General features: G+C 57.8%; 1 protein-coding gene across 16 annotated transcripts in view; it reads left to right on the forward strand.

The window, feature by feature from the left end:
• Positions 1 to 22571, forward strand: part of PTPRN2 (protein tyrosine phosphatase receptor type N2) — a 1018236-nt gene that overhangs the window by 932745 nt on the left and 62920 nt on the right. For all 16 annotated transcript variants that reach the window (XM_078343304.1, XM_078343314.1, XM_078343301.1 and 13 more), the window contains one exon: positions 20371 to 20444. In XM_078343304.1, the coding sequence (XP_078199430.1) occupies positions 20371 to 20444 (74 nt within the window). The remainder of the gene's footprint in view (positions 1 to 20370; positions 20445 to 22571) is intronic.

A 22571-nucleotide genomic window follows, 5' to 3' on the forward strand; every position in this document is an offset into this window, starting at 1 on the left:
TAGGTACCAACCCTGGAGCAGGGAGGCCAGGGTTACAGATGGGGGAACTGGCCGTGCTGACCTGTAGGTACCAGCCCTGGAGCAGGGACGCCAGGGTTACAGATGGGGGAACTGGCCGTGCTGACCTGTAGGTACCAGCCCTGGAGCAGGGAGGCCAGGGTTACAGATCGGGGAACTGGCCGTGCTGACCTGTAGGTACCAGCCCTGGGTCAGGGAGGCCAGAGTTACAGATGGGGGAACTGGCTGTGCTGACCTGTAGGTACCAGCCCTGGAGCAGGGAGGCCAGGGTTACAGATGGGGGAACTGGCCGTGCTGACCTGTAGGTACCGGCACTGGGTCAGGGAGGCCAGGGTTACAGATGGGGGAACTGGCTGTGCTGACCTGTAGGTACCAGCCCTGGAGCAGGGAGGCCAGGGTTACAGATGGGGGAACTGGCCGTGCTGACCTGTAGGTACCAACCCTGGAGCAGGGAGGCCAGGGTTACAGATGGGGGAACTGGCCGTGCTGACCTGTAGGTACCGGCACTGGGTCAGGGAGGCCAGGGTTACAGATGGGGGAACTGGCTGTGCTGACCTGTAGGTACCAGCCCTGGAGCAGGGAGGCCAGGGTTACAGATGGGGGAACTGGCCATGCTGACCTGTAGGTACCAGCCCTGGAGCAGGGAGGCCAGGGTTACAGATGGGGGAACTGGCCGTGCTGACCTGTAGGTACCAGCCCTGGAGCAGGGAGGCCAGGGTTACAGATGGGGGAACTGGCCATGCTGACCTATATGCACCAGCCCCGTGGGTGGAGGCCAGGGTTATAGATGGGGGACTCACCCCATCCTCAGGGTCTGGAGAGCCCTCCCCTCCTCCTTCCCAGCACTTCCTCTACAGTAGCTTCGCCCCCTCCGGGAAGGCCCTTGTGGGACTCTGCCCTCGGCGATGCCATCCCCGGCCCAAGCATCAAGGAACCCGCATCTTCCTTCCCTGCAGCGCAGGCTCGGGGACCTGTGTCTTCCTTCCCGGCAGCGCAGGCTCAGGGACCTCTGCACCCCAGTGAGCATCAGCTCTGTTGTCCGCTGTCACCGTGTGACCTGAAACATGTTCCTTAACCTCTTGGAGCATCCGCATCTGTAGTTGGGGTCATGCTGTCATCCTTGAAATATTCCTGCTATAAGGATTGGACGAGGTCATTCACACGGCGCCAGCGCGTCATAGGCATAAAGTGACCCGTGGTTGCTATTACGGCGTCTTTAACCTTACGAGTCTTTCCACAAACATGACTGGGCACCTGCTACCTGTCGAGGTAGTTTCCATCACTGACAGAAAATGGAAACATGAGAAGCCAGCAGTTCTCCGGGGTGACTCGCGTGGGGCGGGAGAGGCACTGTCTCGTGTTTCCACTGTGCAGGACGCACTAAGCAGCTGACGATGAGGAGGGCGAGGGCCGTGAGGCCCTGGTGTCTGCCCCACTCACCCTCTGTGTGTGCAGCAGGTTCCAGGGAAGGTTCTGCACTCTGCCTGAGTCATAGCCCACCCCGCAGGGAGGAAGGATCCCAGACGTGTTCCTGACCAGTTTCGGAGGGAAACAGAGACTCGCAATGTTGATTCGTGAATGACAAATGTCGTCGTGGGTAGCGTTTCCAGAACCCTAAGACAAGGCCTTGCGTGCGTCTCTGATGAACCAGAGGGAGCTTGGTCAGCTCACACTCCGGGGGCATGGCTCAGCCACACTTGCTCCAGCTCAGCATCACTGCGGCAGGCGGGACCAGGGTCCCCGGGGCTGAGGCTGTCTCCGTCACTGTGTTCCTGCCTCAGCCCTTCAGAGCCAGTCAAGGGACCAGCCTGGTGTCGCTGACATGCCACCCAGCCTCGTGCGCAGCAGCGCAGCCCCCCCCAAGTGCACGCTGCCCTCACCTCTTGCCAGCCCACGGGAAGCATTACAGGTCAGAGCAGTGAGAGGGTGGAATCTTGTTTGGCTTCAGAAACTAACCTGGGGAGCTGCAGCCCTGTGTTAAATCCCATTCACCTGCTGACTGCAACCTCCCGCTCACCACTTAGTGTTCAGAGCAGTTTCTGTGAGGTCTGGGGATGCTGAACCCTAAAGAGCTCTAAAAACAGAAGCTTTGTGATGTATAAGCTTTATATTTAGAAGAAGAGCAAACTATAATACATCCCATCAGCCAGCCAGCAGATACTTAATAAGCACCTTCTGTGTTGGGGCCACTGCAATGGACCAAGGGGGCCTGGACACCGTCCTCAGAGAGCAGCAGCCTGGGGGAGGTGAGGGCAGGGCAGAGGGGTGTGGTAGGACACATGAGGGTGGCAGGGAGGAAGGCGTCCTGCTGTCCTGCCGGGTGTCCGGTTCACGGGAAGCAGCCGTGCAGTAGGCATGCGTGACGTGTCTGTGTGTGTCTGGTCGTTTACATGGGTGAGGAGGTGTTTTATGGTAAATACTCAGGCTCAAAGCCTGTTTCTCCAACAGCACACCGTCCCCAGAGACAGCCCAGAGCGTGGCAGAAATGGTGTGGTGATGGCTTTTCCTCCCATGCACCCTGCAGCCACCCAGGCTGTCTGTGCGGTGTGGATGGGGTTCGGGTGAGGTACCCAGTGATGGTGAAGTGTCCTGTGCCCACATTGGACACAAGCAGCATCTCAAGGAAGCAGCCAGCGCCGACTGGGTGGCCATGTGAGGAAGGGTACTGATGTGCTCCCTGGGACCAGGATGGCCCCACCCATTCTGAGCCCAGTCAGGGGTCAGGGGGAAGCACCTCCCTCCAGAGACTCATGCTGAGCATGAAAGAAGCTGCCTGCACCTCCTCCCAGGGTTCTGCCAACCCAGCTCTGTCAGGAAGCTCGTGGGACCCAGGACTCCTACCTGTGCCAGGGTGTGAAGACACAGCGCCACCCTTCGAGGCTGAGAGGCCACCAGAGAAGGCAGAGAAGGGCAAGTCCACCTCCTGGGAGAACCCCAGATTAAAGTATGTTTGTGGCCAGGTGCAGTGGCTCACGCCTGTAATCCCAGCACTTTGGGTGGCCGAGGCCGGTGGATCACCTGAGGTCAGGAGTTTGAGACCAGCCAAACAAACGCAGTGAACCCTGTCTCTACTAAAAATACAAAATTAGCCGGGCATGGTGGCGGACACCTGTAATCCCAGCTACTCGGGGGGCTGAGGCAGGAGAACTCGGGTGGTAGAGGTTGTGGCGAGCCAAGATCGCACCATTGCACTCCAGCCTGGGCAGCAACAGTAAAATTCCATCTCAAAAAAAAAAAAAAAAATATATATATATATATATATATGTATATATGTTCATGAACACATAGGTTTATTCTGAGCAAACTCGTGTCCCCTACTTTCTTCCCCATACTCCTGGCCGTCTTGCCTTTGGAAGGAAATCCTGTCCTCTGAGAACAGCAGCTTGGCTGAAACTCACCACTGCCAGGCTCTGGGAGAGTGGGCCACCTCCTCTCTCGTCACTCCTGCTTCGCCTGCAGCCACTGCTCACTTCACAGACCACAGCTGGCTCCAAAGCAGCCACACACGGTCCAGAAGGACCGGCTTCCCCGTGGCTCTGTGGCTTCAGCAGGAAGGCCCGTGCTGTACTGTCATGGCGGGTGGACACTCGGTGGTGGTGGCACACGCTGACCTCTGTGTGGGGATGGAGGTGACTCTGAGCACTGGGCACACGCTGTCCCCGTGTGGGGATGGAGGTGACTCTGAGCACTGGGCACACGCTGTCCCCGTGTGGGGATGGAGGTGACTCTGAGCACTGGGCACAGGCTGTCCTCATGTGGGGAGGGAGGTGACTCTCAGCACTGGGCACACGCTGTCCCCGTGTGGGGATGGAGGTGACTCTGAGCACTGGGCACAGGCTGTCCTCGTGTGGGGAGGGAGGTGACTCTCAGCACTGGGCACACGCTGTCCCCGTGTGGGGAGGGAGGTGACTCTCAGCACTGGGCACACGCTGTCCCCGTGTGGGGATGGAGGTGACTCTCAGCACTGGGCACACGCTGTCCCCGTGTGGGGATGGAGGTGACTCTCAGCACTGGGCACACGCTGTCCCCGTGTGGGGATGGAGGTGACTCTCAGCACTGGGCACACGCTGTCCCCGTGTGGGGATGGAGGTGACTCTCAGCACTGGGCACAGGCTGTCCTCATGTGGGGAGGGAGGTGACTCTGAGCACTGGGCACAGGCTGTCCTCGTGTGGGGATGGAGGTGACTCTGAGCACTGGGCACAGGCTGTCCTCATGTGGGGATGGAGGTGACTCTGAGCACTGGGCACAGGCTGTCCTCATGTGGGGATGGGAGTGACTCTCAGCACTAGGCATAGGCTGTCCTCCATGTGGGGATGGAACCTTCATGCCCTCCGTCGCACCTGCCGCTCCCACCTCATCCTCTCCGCTAGTTCGCCGGGCACTCCGAGGTCTACTGAAAGGGTCCTCGGGACCACCCCTCCCTTCTCTCCTGCCCCGCCTTCCCCATGCAGCGCTTCCCGGGTCATTCTTCTTCCCAGGAGATGGACAGAGTCGCCCAACTTCCCCGATGCGCCCTGATCCGAACGGCCCCCCAAAGGAGAAGGAAGCTCACATTATGAGATGCTTGGCTGGCACCATGCTAGGTCTAGTTGTATTACCTTGGAAGTTTAAAGAACTTAATATGCATTTTCTGTTTTTTGAATGTTTAAAGAGGAATTATGCAGCATTTCACTCGTCTGCATTTCAAATTAAGAACAGGGATATTTTGGTGGAGTATCATAAACAGAAAAGTATTTTTCGCTCTGTGTCGTAATAATGAGAGAGAGAAACAAGACAGAAGCAATTCAGAGAGAGTTCAGAGAGGACGAAGCTAAAGACCCAGGGACACAAAGACAGCTCGGAGGAGAGGGATGTGGGGTTCACATCTCCTGGCTTCTGCAGGCATTCCTGCTTGACAGATCATAGCCACTTCACAGCCAGGGGCACAGCTACGGGCATCTCCCAGAGCCGTGCCTTGCAGCCTGGTCCAGTGATGCAGAGTCCCATCCGAATACCGTTCCCAGGAGTTGGGGTCACCAGGCTGGCCCTGAGCTGCAGCTGCGTAAGTGGCATTGCTGGGGCGTCGTGAGCCAGCGTCCCCCATGCCCATGAATGTGCCACCTCTGGTTCTCACAAGAAACCCCTTCACTTGGCAGACGAGAACTTTGGGGTTTAGAGTACAGCCCATCAGAGCTGAAACCCAGCCCCCCAGGTGCCGGCCTCATAGGCTGCCATGGGCTCACCTGAGATTGTGCATGTGTGTTGGAAAAATCCACATACATTTCAAACTCCTGCAGAAGCATTTAAAACCACAGTACTCTGGCTAAGCACAGCTTTCCTTACAATACTCAGAAAACAATTTATTTTTTTTTGTTTTTTTTGAGACAGAGTTTCGCTCTTGTTACCCAGGCTGGAGTGCAATGGCGCGATCTCAGCTCACCGCAACCTCCGCCTCCTGGGTTCAGGCAATTCTTCTGCCTCAGCCTCCTGAGTAGCTGGGATTACAGGAATGCACCACCACGCCCAGCTAATTTTTTATAATTTTAGTAGAGATGGGATTTCTCCACATTGGTAAGGCTGGAATCAAACTTCCAACCTCAGATGATCGACCTGCCTCGGCTTCCCAAAGTGCTAGGATTACAGGCGTGAGCCACCGCACCTGGCCATGATTTGCTTATAAAGGTCAATACCTGGGTGATTCTCTAACTTTGATGATTACGCACGGGCTTTCTTTTTCCTTCTGTAGAAAAAGGTTCTGGGTGCATATGTCACCTCGCAAAGAAAGCCGCAGGGGAGACTCCCCACCTGGCCGCCTTCCCTCCACCCCTTTTGATCTCAGCGCCAGCTGACTCTGCCCCTCGGATTTGGGAAGGCTGTCAGTTCATTGGTGTTGGAAAGAAAATATCCCAGCAAATCCCAGGTGGGCCTTTTTCTTTGCTACCTCACAGGCAGAAGCCGTTCCAGGCAGCCATTCTGCTGGAACTGCGGATTCTTTTTCGGGGAAGAGATGTACAGAGTCTTCTCGTTAGGCCCTTCTCTAACGGAAAGGTCCTCTAAAAGCATCGTTTCTGAACTACCGGGGCAAGCGCACCTTCCGTGAACTATTCGGGCCGTCTGGTGCTAATAAACAGCGCCGGTGGGTTTCTTGGTTAGAAGGCACAGTGACATTCCACGCAGTTCAGCTGCTCCAAGCTCAGATTTTCCATGCTCTTTGCTGTCTTTCTGAGAGCTGAACCAAGAGGTTCATGAGATGTCTGGCCTGCTGTGGCGCGGTGGCCCATCCTTCTCATGTCCTTCTGATTCTGCTTACAGAATCGTCGTGTGGGGAGGGTCTCCAAGACTGTGGGGTGAGCCCGGCCTTCCAGGTGACAGCAGCGGGGCCCACCCTTCTGGGTATGCCGTTGCCTGTGACCAGAGGGGCCCCAGGCCCTGTGCTTCTCCCTGGATCGGACCTCCGCCCTTTCCCACTGAAAATCATGTCCAGCCTGCCACGCGCGTGTCTCAGTGCTGCTGATTCTGAGGCTGAACTCACTAACAGGCAGGGCCTCTTCCTCACGGTCTCCGTGCAGCCCAGGCCCCCGCGCCGCCGTTAGTGACGGTCGAGAGTTGTGAACAGAGCCAAGCCCTGTGTTCGTCTCCCGTCACTGATGCTTGTTCCACTTCCAGAGCTGTGGCTCCTGAGCCACCGCGTCACCTACCTCTCAGCTCTGTGGCTCCTGAGCCACCGCGTCACCTCCCTCTCAGCTCTGTGGCTCCTGAGCCACCGCGTCACCTCCCTCTCAGCTCTGCGCCATCTGCTCGTTTTATAAACATGGTTTCACATAGTCAAGTCATTGATAAAAACACATTCCACAGCCCATCCTCCCCTGCCACGAGGATCCACCACGGCTCCTTCCAGCCCGTCGCTCAAGGCCAAGGTGGTTCCACAGCCTGGCCATGCAGTGCGGTGACCCCTGCGGCCTTCCCAGGCCTGAGTGCTTTGGCAAAGGCTCATCAGACGTTTCCGTGTGAGGCACAGGGCTAAGCGCCTCCTTTCCATCCTCGAAATAGCCCTGGATTCACACGGGGATGGAGCCGGGGCTGGAGGAGGTGAGGGGCCCAGGCTTCCTCAGCAGCTCCCAGGAAGGCGTGTGCCACCCGCACCCCGCAGTGCAGACCCAGCCGCAGCCCATGCACGCTGCTCCTGCAGGACTCTACAGAGCAGAAGTGTGCCTGGCTCCGCATGACTTCTCCTGCACTTTTTATTTCGAGAGTTTTAAACACTCAAGTGGGAGGGGTAGCGTGGCGTCACCTGCACCCCCGCCGCCCACCCCGGCCAGACCCCCAGTGCTGGCTGTATTCGCGTCACCTGCAAGCACCGCCCTGATTTTCTGACTGCGCTACTTCAAGTAAGTCATAAGGTCCAAACGCTCCAGCCTGCCTGCGGGTCCTAAATGCAAGGGCTTCTTTCTCCTAGGTAGCCACAGCCCCATTACAACTAAGACGAGCGAGACAGCCCCTCAGTGCCCTCGGACGCCCACCTGTGCCAGTCTGCCTAGGCTTTGGAGACTGCAGAGGAGCAGCTGAAAGCACAGAGTGCGTTTCCCCACTGTTTGGAGGCCCCAGGGCTGGCCGTGTCCGAGGCTTTCCCGGAGCTTGCTGGCGCTGTCTGTGACTGGGGTCCCCTTTGTTTAGGGACAGCAGCACCAGCACACAAGGGCCACCGTCAGGACCTCACCTTCACTCCCTGGCCTCTCCAGAGAACCTGTCTCCAAACATGGCCACATTCCGAGGTCCCAGAGGTCAGGGGGTCCACACAGGGGTGTCACAGCCACACTGTCCCGGGACGCCCACCATTTTCTCCTCAGCGGGGTCAATTGTCGTCCTTTTTGTTTTTTCCATGGGGTGCAGTTAAGACTCATCATTGCATTTTGAGTTTTGTGTCCCTTTCATCTTTTTAATTTTAAAACAGCTGCCCCCAACTTATTTTCCTGAGATGAGTGGTTCCTAATAAAGCTATTCTTGTAGTGACCACCTTCCCATTCCAGACACTCACAGGCACTCCATGCGGGAGTCTGTGGGGAACTCTGCAAACCCACGAGAGACTCACCTGCCCGCTTGTGGAACTCCCCCTTCCAGAACCCCCGCTTCCCAGGGATCCAAGTGTCCAGATCTCCACAATGCTGCAGGAGCACGACCAGCCTGTTCTGCGGCCTTGCCACGGCCCACAGATCTCAAACCCTGCCACTGAGCCCTGCCCCAGTCCTCCCCTGTCTTCCTCCTCCCCTGTCCTCTCCTTCCTCCCCATCCCCTTTCCTCCTATCTTCCCCATCCTCCCTGTCCTCCTCCTCCCCTGTTCTGCCCGTCCTCCCCCTCCTCCCATCTTCTCCATCCTCCTCCCCCATCTTCCCCATCCTCCCTGTCCTCCTCTTCCCCCTCCTCCCATCTTCCCCATCCTCCCTGTCCTCCTCTTCCCCCTCCTCCCATCTTCCCCATCCTCCCTGTTCTCCTCCCCTGTCCTCCCCCTCCTCCCATCTTCCCCATCCTCCCTGTCCTCCTCTTCCCCCTCCTCCCATCTTCCCCATCCTCCCTGTTCTCCTCCCCTGTCCTCCCCCTCCTCCCATCTTCCCCATCCTCCCTGTCCTCCTCTTCCCCCTCCTCCCACCTTCCCCAACGTCCCTGTCCTCCTCCTCCCCTGTCCTCCCCCTCCTCCCATCTTCCCCATCCTCCCTGTCCTCCTCCTCCCCTGTCCTCCTCCTCCCATCTTCCCCATCCTCCCTGTCCTCCTCCTCCCCCGTCCTCCCCCTCCTCCCATCTTCCCCATCCTCCCTGTTCTCCTCCTCCCCCATCCTCCCCCTCCTCCCATCTTCCCCATCCTCCCTGTTCTCCTCCTCCCCTGTCCTCCCCCTCCTCCCATCTTCCCCATCCTCCCTGTCCCCATTTTTCCTCCTCCCACCTCTGTCATGGCTCCCTGTACTCTGATTGGCCTGCTGAGCAGATATGCTCTTAGCAGTACGAGGCTTTCAAAGGCATCCAGTTGCTTGTGGTCTTTCACCAGTAAGAATATGAGGGCCACCTCTGTGAGCTCCCAGTTAGGGTCACCATTGTGACAGGGAGGGTCGCCCAACCATGTGTCTGCAAGGGGCTGGGGAAGCCTGGATGGCAGTGCTGAGATCCGCTCTTGGCAAGAGACCCTGGGTCTCGGCACATTGTGTGGGGCCGCAGGACAATAGCCCCCAATGCCCTCAGGACCCCTGCGGTCTCAGGCTTATGTGACAAATGGCAGTTCAGGCTGCTGTAGAACCAGGTCTGCTCATCAACTGATGCTGGATTAGGGAGGCGATTCCTGCAGGTCCAGGCAGGCCAGTGTCGGGGCGAGAGCCCCTGTGTGTGGGAGAGGGAGGCAGCTAGGCATGGAGGGCTGGCTGTGGGAGCCTCTGCCCGCGGTGCTGGCTGGAGAACGGGGAAGGAACGCGGCGGCCTTCTGCTGGAAGAGGCAAAAGACAGATTCGCCCTGCGGCTGTGTGAGGAGCCAGCTCTGCCTGCACCCTAGGGTGTGCCCTGGACGCCTGCTGTCCAGAGCCGAGATGACGCCCTCGTGTTGATTTAGGCCCCGGTGCTGCGGACGCCGCTGGCAGCAGCCGCAGGAGGTGCACACGCTGAGGCTTTGTGGTGTGGGGTCCACTCAGACCCGCTTCCTGGCCTGTGTCTCCACGTGGTCATCTCCGCCATAACAGTCGCATGGAGAGCCTAACTTTTTGTTTCGTTTCTGTGAGGAGCACAGCACTGGAAGCAAGGTCACCTGCTGACCTTACAGTGGGAACAGGAGACGCATGGAGTCGCCTGGGACAGTCACTTCTTATCCAAGCCCTAGACCTGTATTTATGGACGAGTTCTGGACCCAAAAGAACCACGGGATGCTGTGCCGCTGATGCAGAGGGGGGACTGGAAGCTGGGGCTGGGCCTGTCCCTCGGGATGCGGTGGGCGCTGCCTCGTCCAGCCCCAGGGCTCCCCCTGCCTCCTCCCTCGGCCACCCAGCCTGACGGCACCCAATTCCCAGGCTGGAAGCACCCAGGCCCCTTCTCAGGGACTTTCCTTGTCAGCGAGATCAGCCCTCTGGGGCTGCGGTGTCATCACAGAGCCATGGGAGGCGGGGCCTTCAGCTGGCGTGGGGGGCGTGGGGCTCTGCCCTGGCCGGGGGTGCGCCTGGAGCCTTTCCCAGCTTCACTCCAGCACCTCCCTGGGAGGGCTCTGTGCCCCTTGCTGCAGGGTCAGCAGTCACTGCTACCTGCAGCTCCCCTCCAGCCCAAGACCGTCAATCACAGGTGCAGCCTCTGCCCCCGCACTCCACGAAACGGGTTAATCTCAGGCACTGCAGCCACGAGCCAGAGCTGTTCTGGCAATACTATGTGTCCTGGTGATAAAGCGTGTGAGCCACCCCCACCCCCAGTGATGTCATGTGTCCTCATGATAAAGTGTGTGAGCCGCCCCCACCCCCAGTGGTGTGTGTCCTGGTGATAAAGCGTGTGAGCCGCCCCCACCCCCAGTGATGTCGTGTGTCCTGGTGATAAAGCCTGTGAGCCCCCCCCCACCCCCAGTGATGTCATGTGTCCTCGTGATAAAGCGTGTGAGCTGCCCCCCCACCCCCAGTGATGTGTGTCCTGGTGATAAAGCGTGTGAGCCGCCCCCCCGCCCCCAGTGATGTCGTGTGTCCTGGTGATAAAGCCTGTGAGCTCCCCCCACCCCCAGTGATGTCATGTGTCCTCGTGATAAAGCATGTGAGCCACCCCCCCACCCCCAGTGATGTATGTCCTGGTGATAAAGCATGTGAGCCGCCCCCCCACCCCCAGTGATGTGTGTCCTGGTGATAAAGCGTGTGAGCCCCCCCGACCCCCAGTGATGTGTGTCCTGGTGATAAACCGTATGAGCCGCCCCCCACCCCCAGTGATGTCATGTGTCCTGGTGATAAAGCGTGTGAGCCGCCCCCACCCCCAGTGATGTCATGTGTCCTGGTGATAAAGCGTGTGAGCCGCCCCCACCCCCAGTGATGTGTGTCCTGGTGATAGGGCGCCACGCTCCTGGTTTCTGCTCGCACAGATGAGATTCATCATCACAGCTGTTGAAATCATGGATGGCCTCTCAGTGGGCTGTGCATATGGTGCAGCCCTGCCTGGCTGATACCTGTGCTCCTATTGTGGAAAACCGTTCTCATTCCTGCCAGAAAGTCGCCACCAGCACACGCAGTCACACCTCACTCTGTCTGGAGCTGGCCTCTGGGTTGCCTGCGCTCCATGACTGCAGGCTGCTCTGGGCGGGTGCTGCTCTGGGTGCTGCTCAGGGAACCAAGCCAGGGCACAGGAAGCTGCTCAGGCGGGAGGGCTGCAGAGAAAGAGCGTTGGGGCGGGTGGTGTAAGTGGCTGAAGCCAGCTGTCTCCCGTTCTGGAGGCCCGAAGTGGAGGTCAGGGAGTGAGCAAGGCTGGCTTCTCCAGAGCCATCTCCGCCTTCACACGGACGCTCTCCCTCCACGTGTCGGGGTCCAGGCTCCTTCCTAGTCATACACAGGTCATACTGCATTCTGGCCGCCCACATGACCCCCGCTCCCTTCCTCTGTAAAGACCCTGTTTTCAGGGCTGGGACTCCAGCATGACGGGGAGGGGGCACAGCTCAGTCCTGGGACCTGGTGCCTCCAAGCCAGCTCAGTGAGTGGGTGGACGCTGCCCGCCATGGCAGCCCACACACCTCCAGCATCTGCTCCCTGCACAGTCCTGCCTGTGGAGTTCCTTCTACACAGACGCACGGGTAAGACTAGTGTGGGTTAAAATCGCCTCGGGTGCAGGAATCCCCGGGGCTTCAGGCCCTTCTCATCCACCTGTCCCAGTCACCTGCCCAGCACACCTCCGATCCCATTGTGGGGCGACTCTCTGAGAGATCTGAGGGGGATGCCAGTGACACAGTTTAAGACATGAGAAGACACAAAACCCAGCCTCGAGACCGTGGCATTGGGCCACTCACTGCTGCTCCTCTGGGACCTGCTTTTGGCGTGTCCAGTATGGAAGCCAGACACCAGCCTCGAGCTCTGTTTCTGGTCAGCAGTGGGCAGCACGCTTCCCGAGTGGTGAGCAGGGCGGACCTTGTTTTCCTGACCAGCTTTGGACACAGCAGGGCCTTCTGGATAGGAGCCCCAGCCCATCCCAGCTTGTCCAGAGTCGGCATTGTATGCTGAGGTGCAGAAGCCCTGAACAGCACTGACTCCTAAACATTTGATGATCTTTATAGTTTGAGCTGAGTGTTTCCCAAAGGCATCATTGAAAGCAGAATGTCTACCTGCTGACTGAGGATGGAGGGTGTGGGAGGAGGAGGACTCTCCTCTCTAGGGGGTGGGTTCCATCATCCCACTGTGGGGCATGTGGGAGGAGGACTCTCCTCTCCAGGGTGTGTGTTTTGTCTGTTCCATCATCCTGCTGTGGGAACATGTGGGAGGAGGAGGACTCCCCTCTCCAGAGTGCATGTTCCATCATCCCACTGTGGGGCATGTAGGAGGAGGACTCCCCTCTCCAGGGCATGTGTTCCGTCATCCAGCTGTGGGACGTGTGGAAGGAGGAGGACTCCCCTCTCCAGGGTGTGTGTTCTGTCATCCAGCTGTGGGACGTGTGGGAGGAGGAGGACTCCCCTCTCCAGGGTGTGTGTTCCGTCATCCAGCTGTGGGATGTGTGGGAGGAGGACTCCCCTCTCTAGGGCGTGTGTTCCATCATCCCGCTGTGGGACGTGTGGAAGGAGGAGGACTCCCCTCTCCCGGGTGTGTGTTCCGTCATCCCACTGTGGGATGTGTGGGAGGAGGACTCCCCTCTCTAGGGCATGTGTTCTGTCATCCCGCTGTGGGATGTGTGGAAGGAGGAGGACTCCCCTCTCCAGGGTGTGTGTTCCGTCATCCAGCTGTGGGACATGTGGGAGGAGGAGGAATCCCCTCTCCAGGGCGTGTGTTCCGTCTGTTCCGTCATCCCACTGTGGGACATGTGGGAGAAGGAGGACTCCCCTCTCCCGGGTGTGTGTTCCGTCATCCCGCTGTGGGATGTGTGGGAGGAGGACTCCCCTCTCCAGGGCATGTGTTCCGTTATCCCACTGTGGGATGTGTGGGAGGAGGAGGACTCGCCTCTCCAGGGCGTGTGTTCCGTCTGTGCCATCATTCCACTGTGGGATGTGTGGGAGAAGGACTCCCCTCTCCAGGGCGTGTGTTCTGTCTGTTCCGTCATCCTGCCATTGCTCATCTTCACGTTCCCGGTCTGCAAAGAATCAAGCCCATGTAGCTTCTCAGAATACTGAAATAAACATGGTCTGATAATGAATTCCTTTGCCTCAACCATGACGAGTTCAAACTCCTTTCTGTGTGGGATAGACTGGAACCCATAAGTGGCATTGAAGCCGATGCTGAAGGACAGCAGCCCCAGGATGTGCCCTTCCAGCCATCAGACCTTGATGGACACCGTGAAATTGAGCAGGAGCACATGGGCGCTGGTGCCAGTGGCGGGACATGTGGGAGGAGCACATTCCAGAACACATTCCCTCTGAGGAGTCAGAGCCCAGAACCCCCAGGAGCAAGATGCTGGCTCCAATCTCCACAGGTCGCACGGTCAACGTGAAGAACAGGGCCTCCCGCTGGCATAACTGACTGAGCATAACCCACAGGAAGCAGAGGCAGTTGGCGAGCCCAAGAGGCCCCTGGGGAAGGAGCCCCATTGCCGAGTTCCAGGAGTCAGCAGTGGCTTCCACAGATGGCCTCACGTGTCCTCCACACAGCAGCTCCGTGGAGCCCGTGGACTGGTGGGAGGCAGATTCCTGGCCCTGCAGAGCAGCTTCCTGAGCAGGGACAGCAGGCCGGGAGGCCTGGGGAATCACCACCCTCCCGGGTGCGTGTAGCAAGATGGTGCTCCAGGCAGAGGCGTCTTCACACGCTTTCCTCAGATGCAGCCAGGTGGGGCACAGGAGGTTCTAGGTCATGATTAATGGCAGTGCTGCCACGTCCTCTAACGCACTCAGCCTGGCCATTCCAAGGCTCTTTGCCCAAGTAGTAATCAGGAAGCAACGGTGAGGTGAGTCTCTCCTGCTGGCACCTGTGACAATCGCTCCACACGCTCAGCTGCTGCGGGGCAGCATGAACCTTCTTTGCCAGCTCGGCCAACCTGTCTGGTCCACCGTCCTCCCAGCCCTGCTCCTCACTGCTTACCGCGTGCTGTTTATCACAACAGCCCTGTGAGGTGTGTGTGATCAGCCCGCGTTCTAATGACAAATTCAACACCTCCCAACACCAAGCAGTTTACCCAGGGCTGCCGCAACCAAGCAGTGGGGCTGGGATTCGAACCCCATGTTCCCCTGGGGACCACAAGGGCTTGGCCACATGAATCGTTCCATCCTTCTGAGCCTTAGTTTCTTTAGCCTCACATGGGAAGGTCGTCCCTGCTCTGTGGGTGGCCCAGATGGCCACTGGGTCCACGATGAGAGAAGAGGATTTAATCTGTGAAAATATGGAACATCTGATAAATTAGAAATATTCTTTTTTTTCATTTCTTTTTAATTTTTTATTTTGAGACTGAGTTTCACTCTTGTCACCCAGGCTGGAGTGCAACCTCCGCCTCCCTGGTTCAAGTGATTCTCCTGCCTCAGCCTCCCCAGTAGCTGGGATTACATGCATACACCACCATGCCTGGCCAATTTTTTGTATTTTTGGTAGAGACAGGGTTTCACCATGTTGGCCAGGCTGGTCTCAAACTCCTGAACTCAGGTGATCCACCTGCCTCAGCCTCCCAAAGTGCTGGGATTACAAATGTGAGCCCCTGCACCTGACCTGAAATATTCTTGAATGAGGCGCTAATGCATGGTAAACACAGTAGGGGGTCAGGAAAGGAACGTGCACAGTGGGTTAATTTTACCCTCTGAGGTTAACTCAGTTAGAGGGCCCGGTGAAGGAGGACGCTACGTGAGTTCCCACATTCTCCTGGCCTCTCAGTAAATTCTCAGACTACGGTTTTGAAGAGCACACCCGTTCTCTACGGAAACATGAGCCCAGGTTGTTGTAGATTCCCGTCCTGTGGTCCTGCCATTGTGCTCTTTGCCTCCCCAGGGAGGGGTGATGTTTCGTTTGAGAACAGGAGGGAGCAGCCTCAGTTCCAGGAGCACAGGCCAGGGCTGATTGCACGGGAAGCCCCTGGCTTCCCCTCCAGCCTGGGGTTGGCCTGGAGAGGCCCCAGGCCACCTACCTCCCTTTGCTTCTTAGAAGGTGAAGGCCCCTCCCCAGGCCTCGAGTGTCAAGGAAACTGCCCTTTAGGGAACCCAGGAACTGGATGCCATTGTCCCATTGGCTCTCGAACATCTCATAAAAAGTAAGAGAATCCAAACAGAGGTTTGCCAGGCACGGGAAATCTCCGTAGGAGGAGCAGTTGCCATTCCTCACAGGAGTCAGCGCCCGCCCGCCTCCACAGCCTGCAGCCTCCCTTAGCCCTCCCAGGATGGCTCCCGGCATCTCCCGGAGGTTCCAAATGACCCCATATCACAAACAAAATGACTTCGCTGGCCAGGTGCAGTGGCTCACTCCTGTAATCCCAGCACTTCGGGAGGCCGAGGCAAGTGGATCACCTGAAGTCAGGAGTTGGAGACCAGCCTGGCCAACATGGCGAAAACCCATCTCTATAAAAATACAAAAATTAGCCAGGCATGGTGGTGCACACCTGCAGTCCCAGCTACTTGGGAGGCTGAGGCAGGAAAATCGTTTGAACCCGGGAGGCGGAGGTTGCAGTGAGCTGAGATCGGGCTGCTGCACTCCAGCCTGGGTGACAGAGCAAGGCCCTTTCTCTTAAAAAGAAAAAAGACTTTACTGTTAATTTCAAAAGAATATGTTGACACAAAATCAAATATTCAATCAGGAAGGAGGAGCTCTCCAAAGCCTTGGAAGCGGGATCCTTGACCCAGTGCCATCTTTAAAGGGCAACCTCGTGGGTAATGAATTCAGCAGAAACAACCTTCCTCCAAGAGAGTCACCAGGAGGCCCGTGGATTGTCCTCTGCTCACCAGCAGGGCTCAGGGGCCCAGGGCAGATTCCCCCTCTGCGATCGAGAGGAGAGGGCCAGGCTCATAGAGCGCATGTTTAACTCCCCAAGACTCCTCAGCTGGCGAAGCATTTTCTTAATATTCTGATGAAAAAATCCAGTTGGCACTTGTCTGCTGAGCCCAGTGGCAGTGGCCATGCTCTCCCCGTGGCCTGTTGCGTGCAGAGCCTGGCGGCAGGGACCACTCGGCTGAGCAAGAGCTCCCAGCATGCTGCCCTGGTGCCTCCTCTGCCCCCCGAAGGCCAGGCCATGGGTCTCAGGGTGCAGTGGGCACCATCAAAGCACCAGACCAAGCCAGGTCAGAAGCCCGGGGGCTCTGAGCTGTGCCGCTTCCCTGCCCCGCTCCCTCCTGACCCTGCTCTTGGTCAAGCTTCTCAGACACACAGGAGTGGTCCCCAGTTTCTGGTCTCACAAGTGCCTAAAGGTGGCTGTGCTAAAAATAGTCATGATGAGGCATGGTCCCAGAAGGTCCTGGGGCAGCCTGAAGCCCCACTTTCATTCCCAAGCTCTGTGTGGCTGCAGCGCCAGGCCCAGCCAGCACCTCTGACCTCAGCTGTGTTCCTTGCTGTGATGTCTCTGTGGCCCCACTGTGAAATTGGGAGCTTCTGGAATTAATATTTGTGAGGTGTTCGGATGTCACAGTGGACCAGTTTTTTCTGATGATTTGTATTACAATTTCCTGCCACTGCCAATTTTCACTCTCCAAGAACTAATTTGTGCGGGAGCTAAAAGCCATTGAGTCCCTGGGATTTCTGCATCATTCACACCTTCGTTCAAAGCTGATGGGATCATTTGCAGCTTCACAACATTCCTGAGACATTCAGCTACCTACGGCATGTGCATATGGACACCTCCCAGGAGGCACGTGCTTTCCTCTCCCTGTCTACAGATGTGTTTCTCATCCCAGCTTATCACCCCAGAAGAGGCTGACGTTCCTACCTGAAGGAGGGCATCAGGACAGCATCCAGCCTGGAGTGTATTGATTCTAGTGCATAATACTTTCCTAGTTCAGTCAGTTAAAACACTCACTCAGTTTCCCAAGCCCTAAAAAATGTAAGTGAAGTCTCCAAGGAAAATGAAAGAATTGCATAGGGAAGCAGAGTCCGTGCAGCTCCACCACCACCCACTGCTCCATGATGGGAGCCACTTCCTTCTAGTGCCAGTGCCCGTAGGAGGAGCCCAGCGAGCTTGGAGTTGGGGACCAGAGCCAGAGGGGACGAGCCCACAGCCACCAAGCACTGACCTCTGAGGGCTCCAGCCAGGATGCTTTTGTTTTCTTAGAGGAGAAGGGAATTGGCGTTGTGTGCAGCACCAAAAGGTATTCCCTGGTACAAAAGCCGGCAGAGCCAAGACACTGTCGCTTTCGGATTTCAGCCAGTGATGGCAGTGGTGAGCCATCTGGATTGGCCACTGCTGTCACACTGGCTCCAGCAGGGAGGCATGACCTGGGCCTGCTGCTCCACGAAGCAGGCAGGACCCCCATCCTGGGAGCAGCTGCAGCTGCCCAGACCTCGGCCATAGACCCAGGCATCCCTGCACTCTTGGGGACCCAGGAAGAAGATCCTCACCTTGTAGGAAATGCCCTCTCCTGCTGCCTGGTTTCTCCCCACTGTTGACACCTATTCTAATCTTGGAGCAAAGTGAGGGCCAAGCCTGAGTTCTGTCACAGCCCAGCACAGGTGGGCACATGCAGGGCACTGCTCACACCAGCCCCCTGCCACCTCAGCCCCCTCTGGACTTTGGGCACCAACAAGCATGGGAGGGAAGCCAGGAGAGGGCTGAGGCAGCTCGGCACTGGCCTGCAGGTGCCAACAGCCTGGGTGCCATGAATGGCAGCAGGAGGCAGAGATTCCTGAGTGGGAGGGGGCAGGTCTCTGGTGAGGCCAGGGAGGGCCTGGGGGCTGGGCTGCAAGTCCTGCACATCAGAGTGGGAACTTGTGGTGCCTTTTCTAGGCCTGCCCATGGCCACCCATGGACCAATCAGCATGCACTTCCTCCCCTCTGAGGCCCATAAATATCCCGGGCTCAGCCAGAGCTGCACCAACATGGGGATGACCAGCTGCAAAGAAGAGCTACCCTCTCGAGGGCCTCCTCTCTGCTGAGGGCCATAGAGACAATGGGATGACTGGCCTGCAGAAAGGAGCCACCCACTCCAGAGCCTCCTCTTTGCTAGGAGATGAACACTCATGGGGACACCCTTGTGCAGAAAGGGGCTGCCCCCTGTGGGAGACTGAGCAACATGTTCTATTGCTCCATAAAGCTCCTCTTCATCTTGCTCACCCTCCACTTGTCTGCATACCTCATTCTTCCTGGTCACAGAGCAGGAACTCAGGATGTGTCAGATGTGGGGCTACGTGAGCTATAACAAACAGGCCTGAGACATGCCCCTTGCTCACCCTGGTGCGGGTAAAGAGAAGGAGAGAACAGCTGCAGCCCTTTGGGGAGCCCGGACCTGGGAGCTCCCTGAGCCAGGCCTGTGACTCCATCTTTGGGGCTCTGCGGTTCCTGGCATGTCCATGTCCCTCAGTGTTAGATGTGGAAGCTGCCTGCAGTGTGCCTGGTCCAGCCACAGCCTCACAGAGAGCAGGCACCTGTGCTGGCCCCTGGAGCTGCCCGCCCTGGTGCAGCAGCCAGCATGCCCGTGTGCAGTGGCTGGACCCCATGCCCCATGCCTGACTCACCTTAATCACCATTGGCAGGCGTGGTACCCAGGCTGGTAGGGTGGTACCCAAATGCAGCCTGACAGGCCCAGCCTGAGCAAAACTCAGGCAAAGGTGCCACCAGCCACAGAGACTTCTGGCCAGAAAAACAACACCCCACAGATCCCATAACACTGGCACCTTGCAGAGAAAAGGAAGTGGCCGCACACCAGGGAGGCGGGAGGAGCAGGAGGGGCTCCTGCAGCTTCCCCTCGTCTGCAAGCTCCATTGGTCGAAGTTCCTAAAAACAGGGCAAAGAGAACGGTGGTGGCAGTAAGCACGATGATGGGCGTTACCCCAGAACCAAAGCCAAGACAGCTCGTGTGTCACACGCGTCACAGGTGCCACGCGTCCTCGCCACAGCACCTGCTTCAGCAGCCGTCAGGTTACTCGGCCTGTTCAAGCAAGTTTTTATGTCAGTCTCCACAGGTACATTTCTCCTCCATTTCCTCATTATCTGCATTTTATTTGTCTCACTCCACTTTTAAAACTAAATTCCAGTCATCTTGGGACTTAACTGTTCGTCGTCTGTGAACTTTGTGTTTTGGAAGGTGGCTGATTGCTGAATGTTCATATTTCTGCTTACCAGCTGTGTGCTGCCAAGTGTGTCTGTTATTTAAAGGCCAGTGTGGTATAAAATTCTGTGGAGGAACCCTGACCTGAGTGTGTGAACTCCACAGGCGGGAAGACACCAGGATACCTCTGTTCTGCTGAGTGGGAGCTCTGCCAGTTCCCCACATGGCACTCATCTGCCTCCCACATGGAGGATCACAGATGGAGGGGAGAGGGGAACAGGAGCATTGGAAAGCATGTGCAGGAGGGTGTCAGTAGAGTCCTGGGAGAGGACGTGGTGGGCCCTGGAGGCCGGGTGTGGGTCCCACATTGCTGGGCAGGTGGGAAGGCTGGCTGGTGGGTTCCACATTGCTGGGCAAGTGGGAAGGCTGGCCGGGGGGGGTCCCACATTGCTGGGCAGGTGGGAAGGCTGGCCGGTGGGTCCCACATTGCTGGGCAGGTGGGGAGGCTGGCTGGGGGTCCCACATTGCTGGACAGGTGGGGAGGCTGGCCGGGGCTCTCATACTGCTGGGCAGGTGGGGAGGCTGGTCAGGGGATCCCACATTGCTGGGCAGGTGGGGAGGCTGGTCGGGGGTCTCATGTTGCTGGACAGTGGGGAGGCTGGTCGGGGGGGTCCCACATTGCTGGGCAGGTGGGGAGGCTGTCCAGGGGTCTCATTCTGCTGGGCAGGTGGGGAGGCTGGTCAGGGGGTCCCACATTGCTGGGCAGGTGGGGAGGCTGCCCAGGGGTCCCACATTGCTGGACAGGTGGGGAGGCTGGTCGGTGGTCTCACATTGCTGGATAGGTGGGGAGGCTGGCCAGGGGGGTCCCACATTGCTGGGCAGGTGGGGAGGCTGTCCGGGGGTCCCACATTGCTGGACAGGTGGGGAGGCTGGTTGGGGGTCTCATACTGCTGGGTGGTGGGCCCTGGAGGCCAGGTGGGGGTCCCACATTGTTGGACAGGTAGACCCTGAAGGCTGGGCAGGGGTCCCATGCTGCTGAGTGGGCCAACGTTTCTCTGACCCCTGTGCTGTGTCCTTGCAGATGACCACTCCCGGGTCCTGCTGAAGGCGGAGAACAGCCACAGCCACTCCGACTACATCAACGCCAGCCCCATCGTAAGTGTATCACCGGCCCTCCCCTGGGGTCAGGGGCTCCGGGCTCTCCCTCGGGGGCACGGACGCGGCCAATCACACAGGAAGGTTCGCAGGGAAATCGAGTCCCCACCTGGCTCAGGGTCTCTGCAGTGGATGGCCCTCTCTACCCACTGGGTTCTGGCCACTCCCTGCTCTGCCCACTGGGATCCGGCCACTCTCCCACTCCTTCACCCGAGGGGCTGTCTGTGAGCAGTGTGCGTCCCGGCTCACACTGGGCAGTGGGTCCCATGACTTGTGGAACACCCAGCGATGGTGACTGACCGTTTCCTGACTGGAAGCCGTGGCTTTCGGGGGAGGTCCACGGTGGATGCCTTCCGCTTCCCTGGAGCTCCACGTTCCATGTATATTCACAGGCATGGCACACCAGGGCCCGCCCACCCTTTTTATAACAGTCAGTGGCATGGAGGCAGGTCCCGAATTGAAGGTTTCTTTTCCTAAAGTTTTTCCAGTGAGTGGGAACCTACTTCTTAAGAAAGGGACTGTTTGCTGGCTGTTCCTCCCCCCGGGATGAACGCTGGTGCAGTGGGGATCCACCTGTCCTCTGTTGCTGGGGATGGGTGTGGCAGCTTCTTCTGCACCATGAGGTGTGAGTCCCTGTGGCCTGTGGCCCCTCACTTCCCAGGGGGCAACTCTCAGCCCACTCCTGACATGGCTGTCACCCTTTTCAACTCTGGGCATCCCCCCTCCCTGTTGTGACCCATGGGGGGACACAGGGCTGAATGGGAGGCTTACAGTCCTCCCGGGGTGAGAAGAGAAGGGAGAGAAATGAGCATGGAGAGGGCTAAAGCCACATGCTGGGGACGCTCAGACTGGCTGTTCAGATGAGCAGTAACAGGGGCAGGTGGCGGGGGTGGAATGGGACACTGTCCATCCGGGGGCTTTAGAGACGCGGCAAGTGGCATTTAAACCAGTGGTGGGCAGGCCAGGTCTCTGCAGATTTATGGCCGATGCTGGTTGTTGTGTTTCTCCCTTTAAACAGCTCTTCTCAATTCTGGACTTCAGGGAAGCATGAGGACATCTCACTAAAATTCCAAATTTGCCTTTAATCAAATATGGTGCCTGCAGGATGCGAGGCTGTTCTAGGGCTGGGGGAGACGGGGCAGGTGAGCGAGGCCCAAATCACACCCTGTGGTGTCCGACGTGTCTTTACTCATCGTCCATAGGGAGCTTTGGATGAAAGTATTGGCCCAACTGCCTGTGGGCCACGGCCACGGATGGTGGATGGCGGAGGGCGCCCAGCGCTTGGCTCTGCCATCTCCGCACAGCTGGGAGCAAAGCTGGGAAGACACCCACATGCCTGAGCCAGCCTGGTTTCCCGGCACCTCGCAGCCCACACATGAGCAGATTCGGCTCTGAAAGAGTGGATTCAAAGTGAAGAGCTGCTCTAGTGCACGCAGTCTACACCACCTGAGCCCAGGCTTCTGTGATGTGTTCATTCTTAAGAAGGAATCGCTTCCTTATTTCCAACAGAGGTGGAATCCCAAGTTGGGTTCAGTCTGAGTTTCAAAGATCCTCATTCATCGTCCTTAATAAGATGTGCTTCATGTAGCATTTTTCTGTCATCAATTCTAACTCAAAAACATCAAACCCAGGCCTCACCGACGTGCCAGCCTCTGATAGAGCCGGCTGTGCATCGTGCCTGGATTCCATTCCTGTACTGCATGTGGCAGGGCTGACAACACAGACTGTCAGAAGGAAGAGAAGAGTCACGTTGAGGCCCCTTTTCCCCGAGATGAACCATTTGACGGGGCCAGATGAGGAATAAAGCCATGATTCACACATCTAAAGAGGGGAGTGGAGCAGTGCGGCTGTGCCCAGCTCTCCCCCACCTGATGGGTTCCAACTCGCAGCTGTCTGGGCTATTCCAGGCCACGGCCAAGCCACAGTGTGGGCAGCAGCACCCAGCGCAGCAACTATGTCAAGCTGGAACCAGTCAACGGCTTTTATGCTCCTGTGGGACCCAGAGGGCGGGTGTGTCGGAGGGATGGATTCCTGCACGTTCACGCAATTCCCTTTCCAGGCCTTACTGGGCAAGAAGTTGGGTCAGAAGGTGCGGCTGGGCAGGAGAAGTCATTTTATGGTAACTTT

Source organism: Callithrix jacchus, chromosome 11, assembly GCF_049354715.1.
Source record: "Callithrix jacchus isolate 240 chromosome 11, calJac240_pri, whole genome shotgun sequence".
Taxonomy (NCBI): domain Eukaryota; kingdom Metazoa; phylum Chordata; class Mammalia; order Primates; family Cebidae; genus Callithrix; species Callithrix jacchus.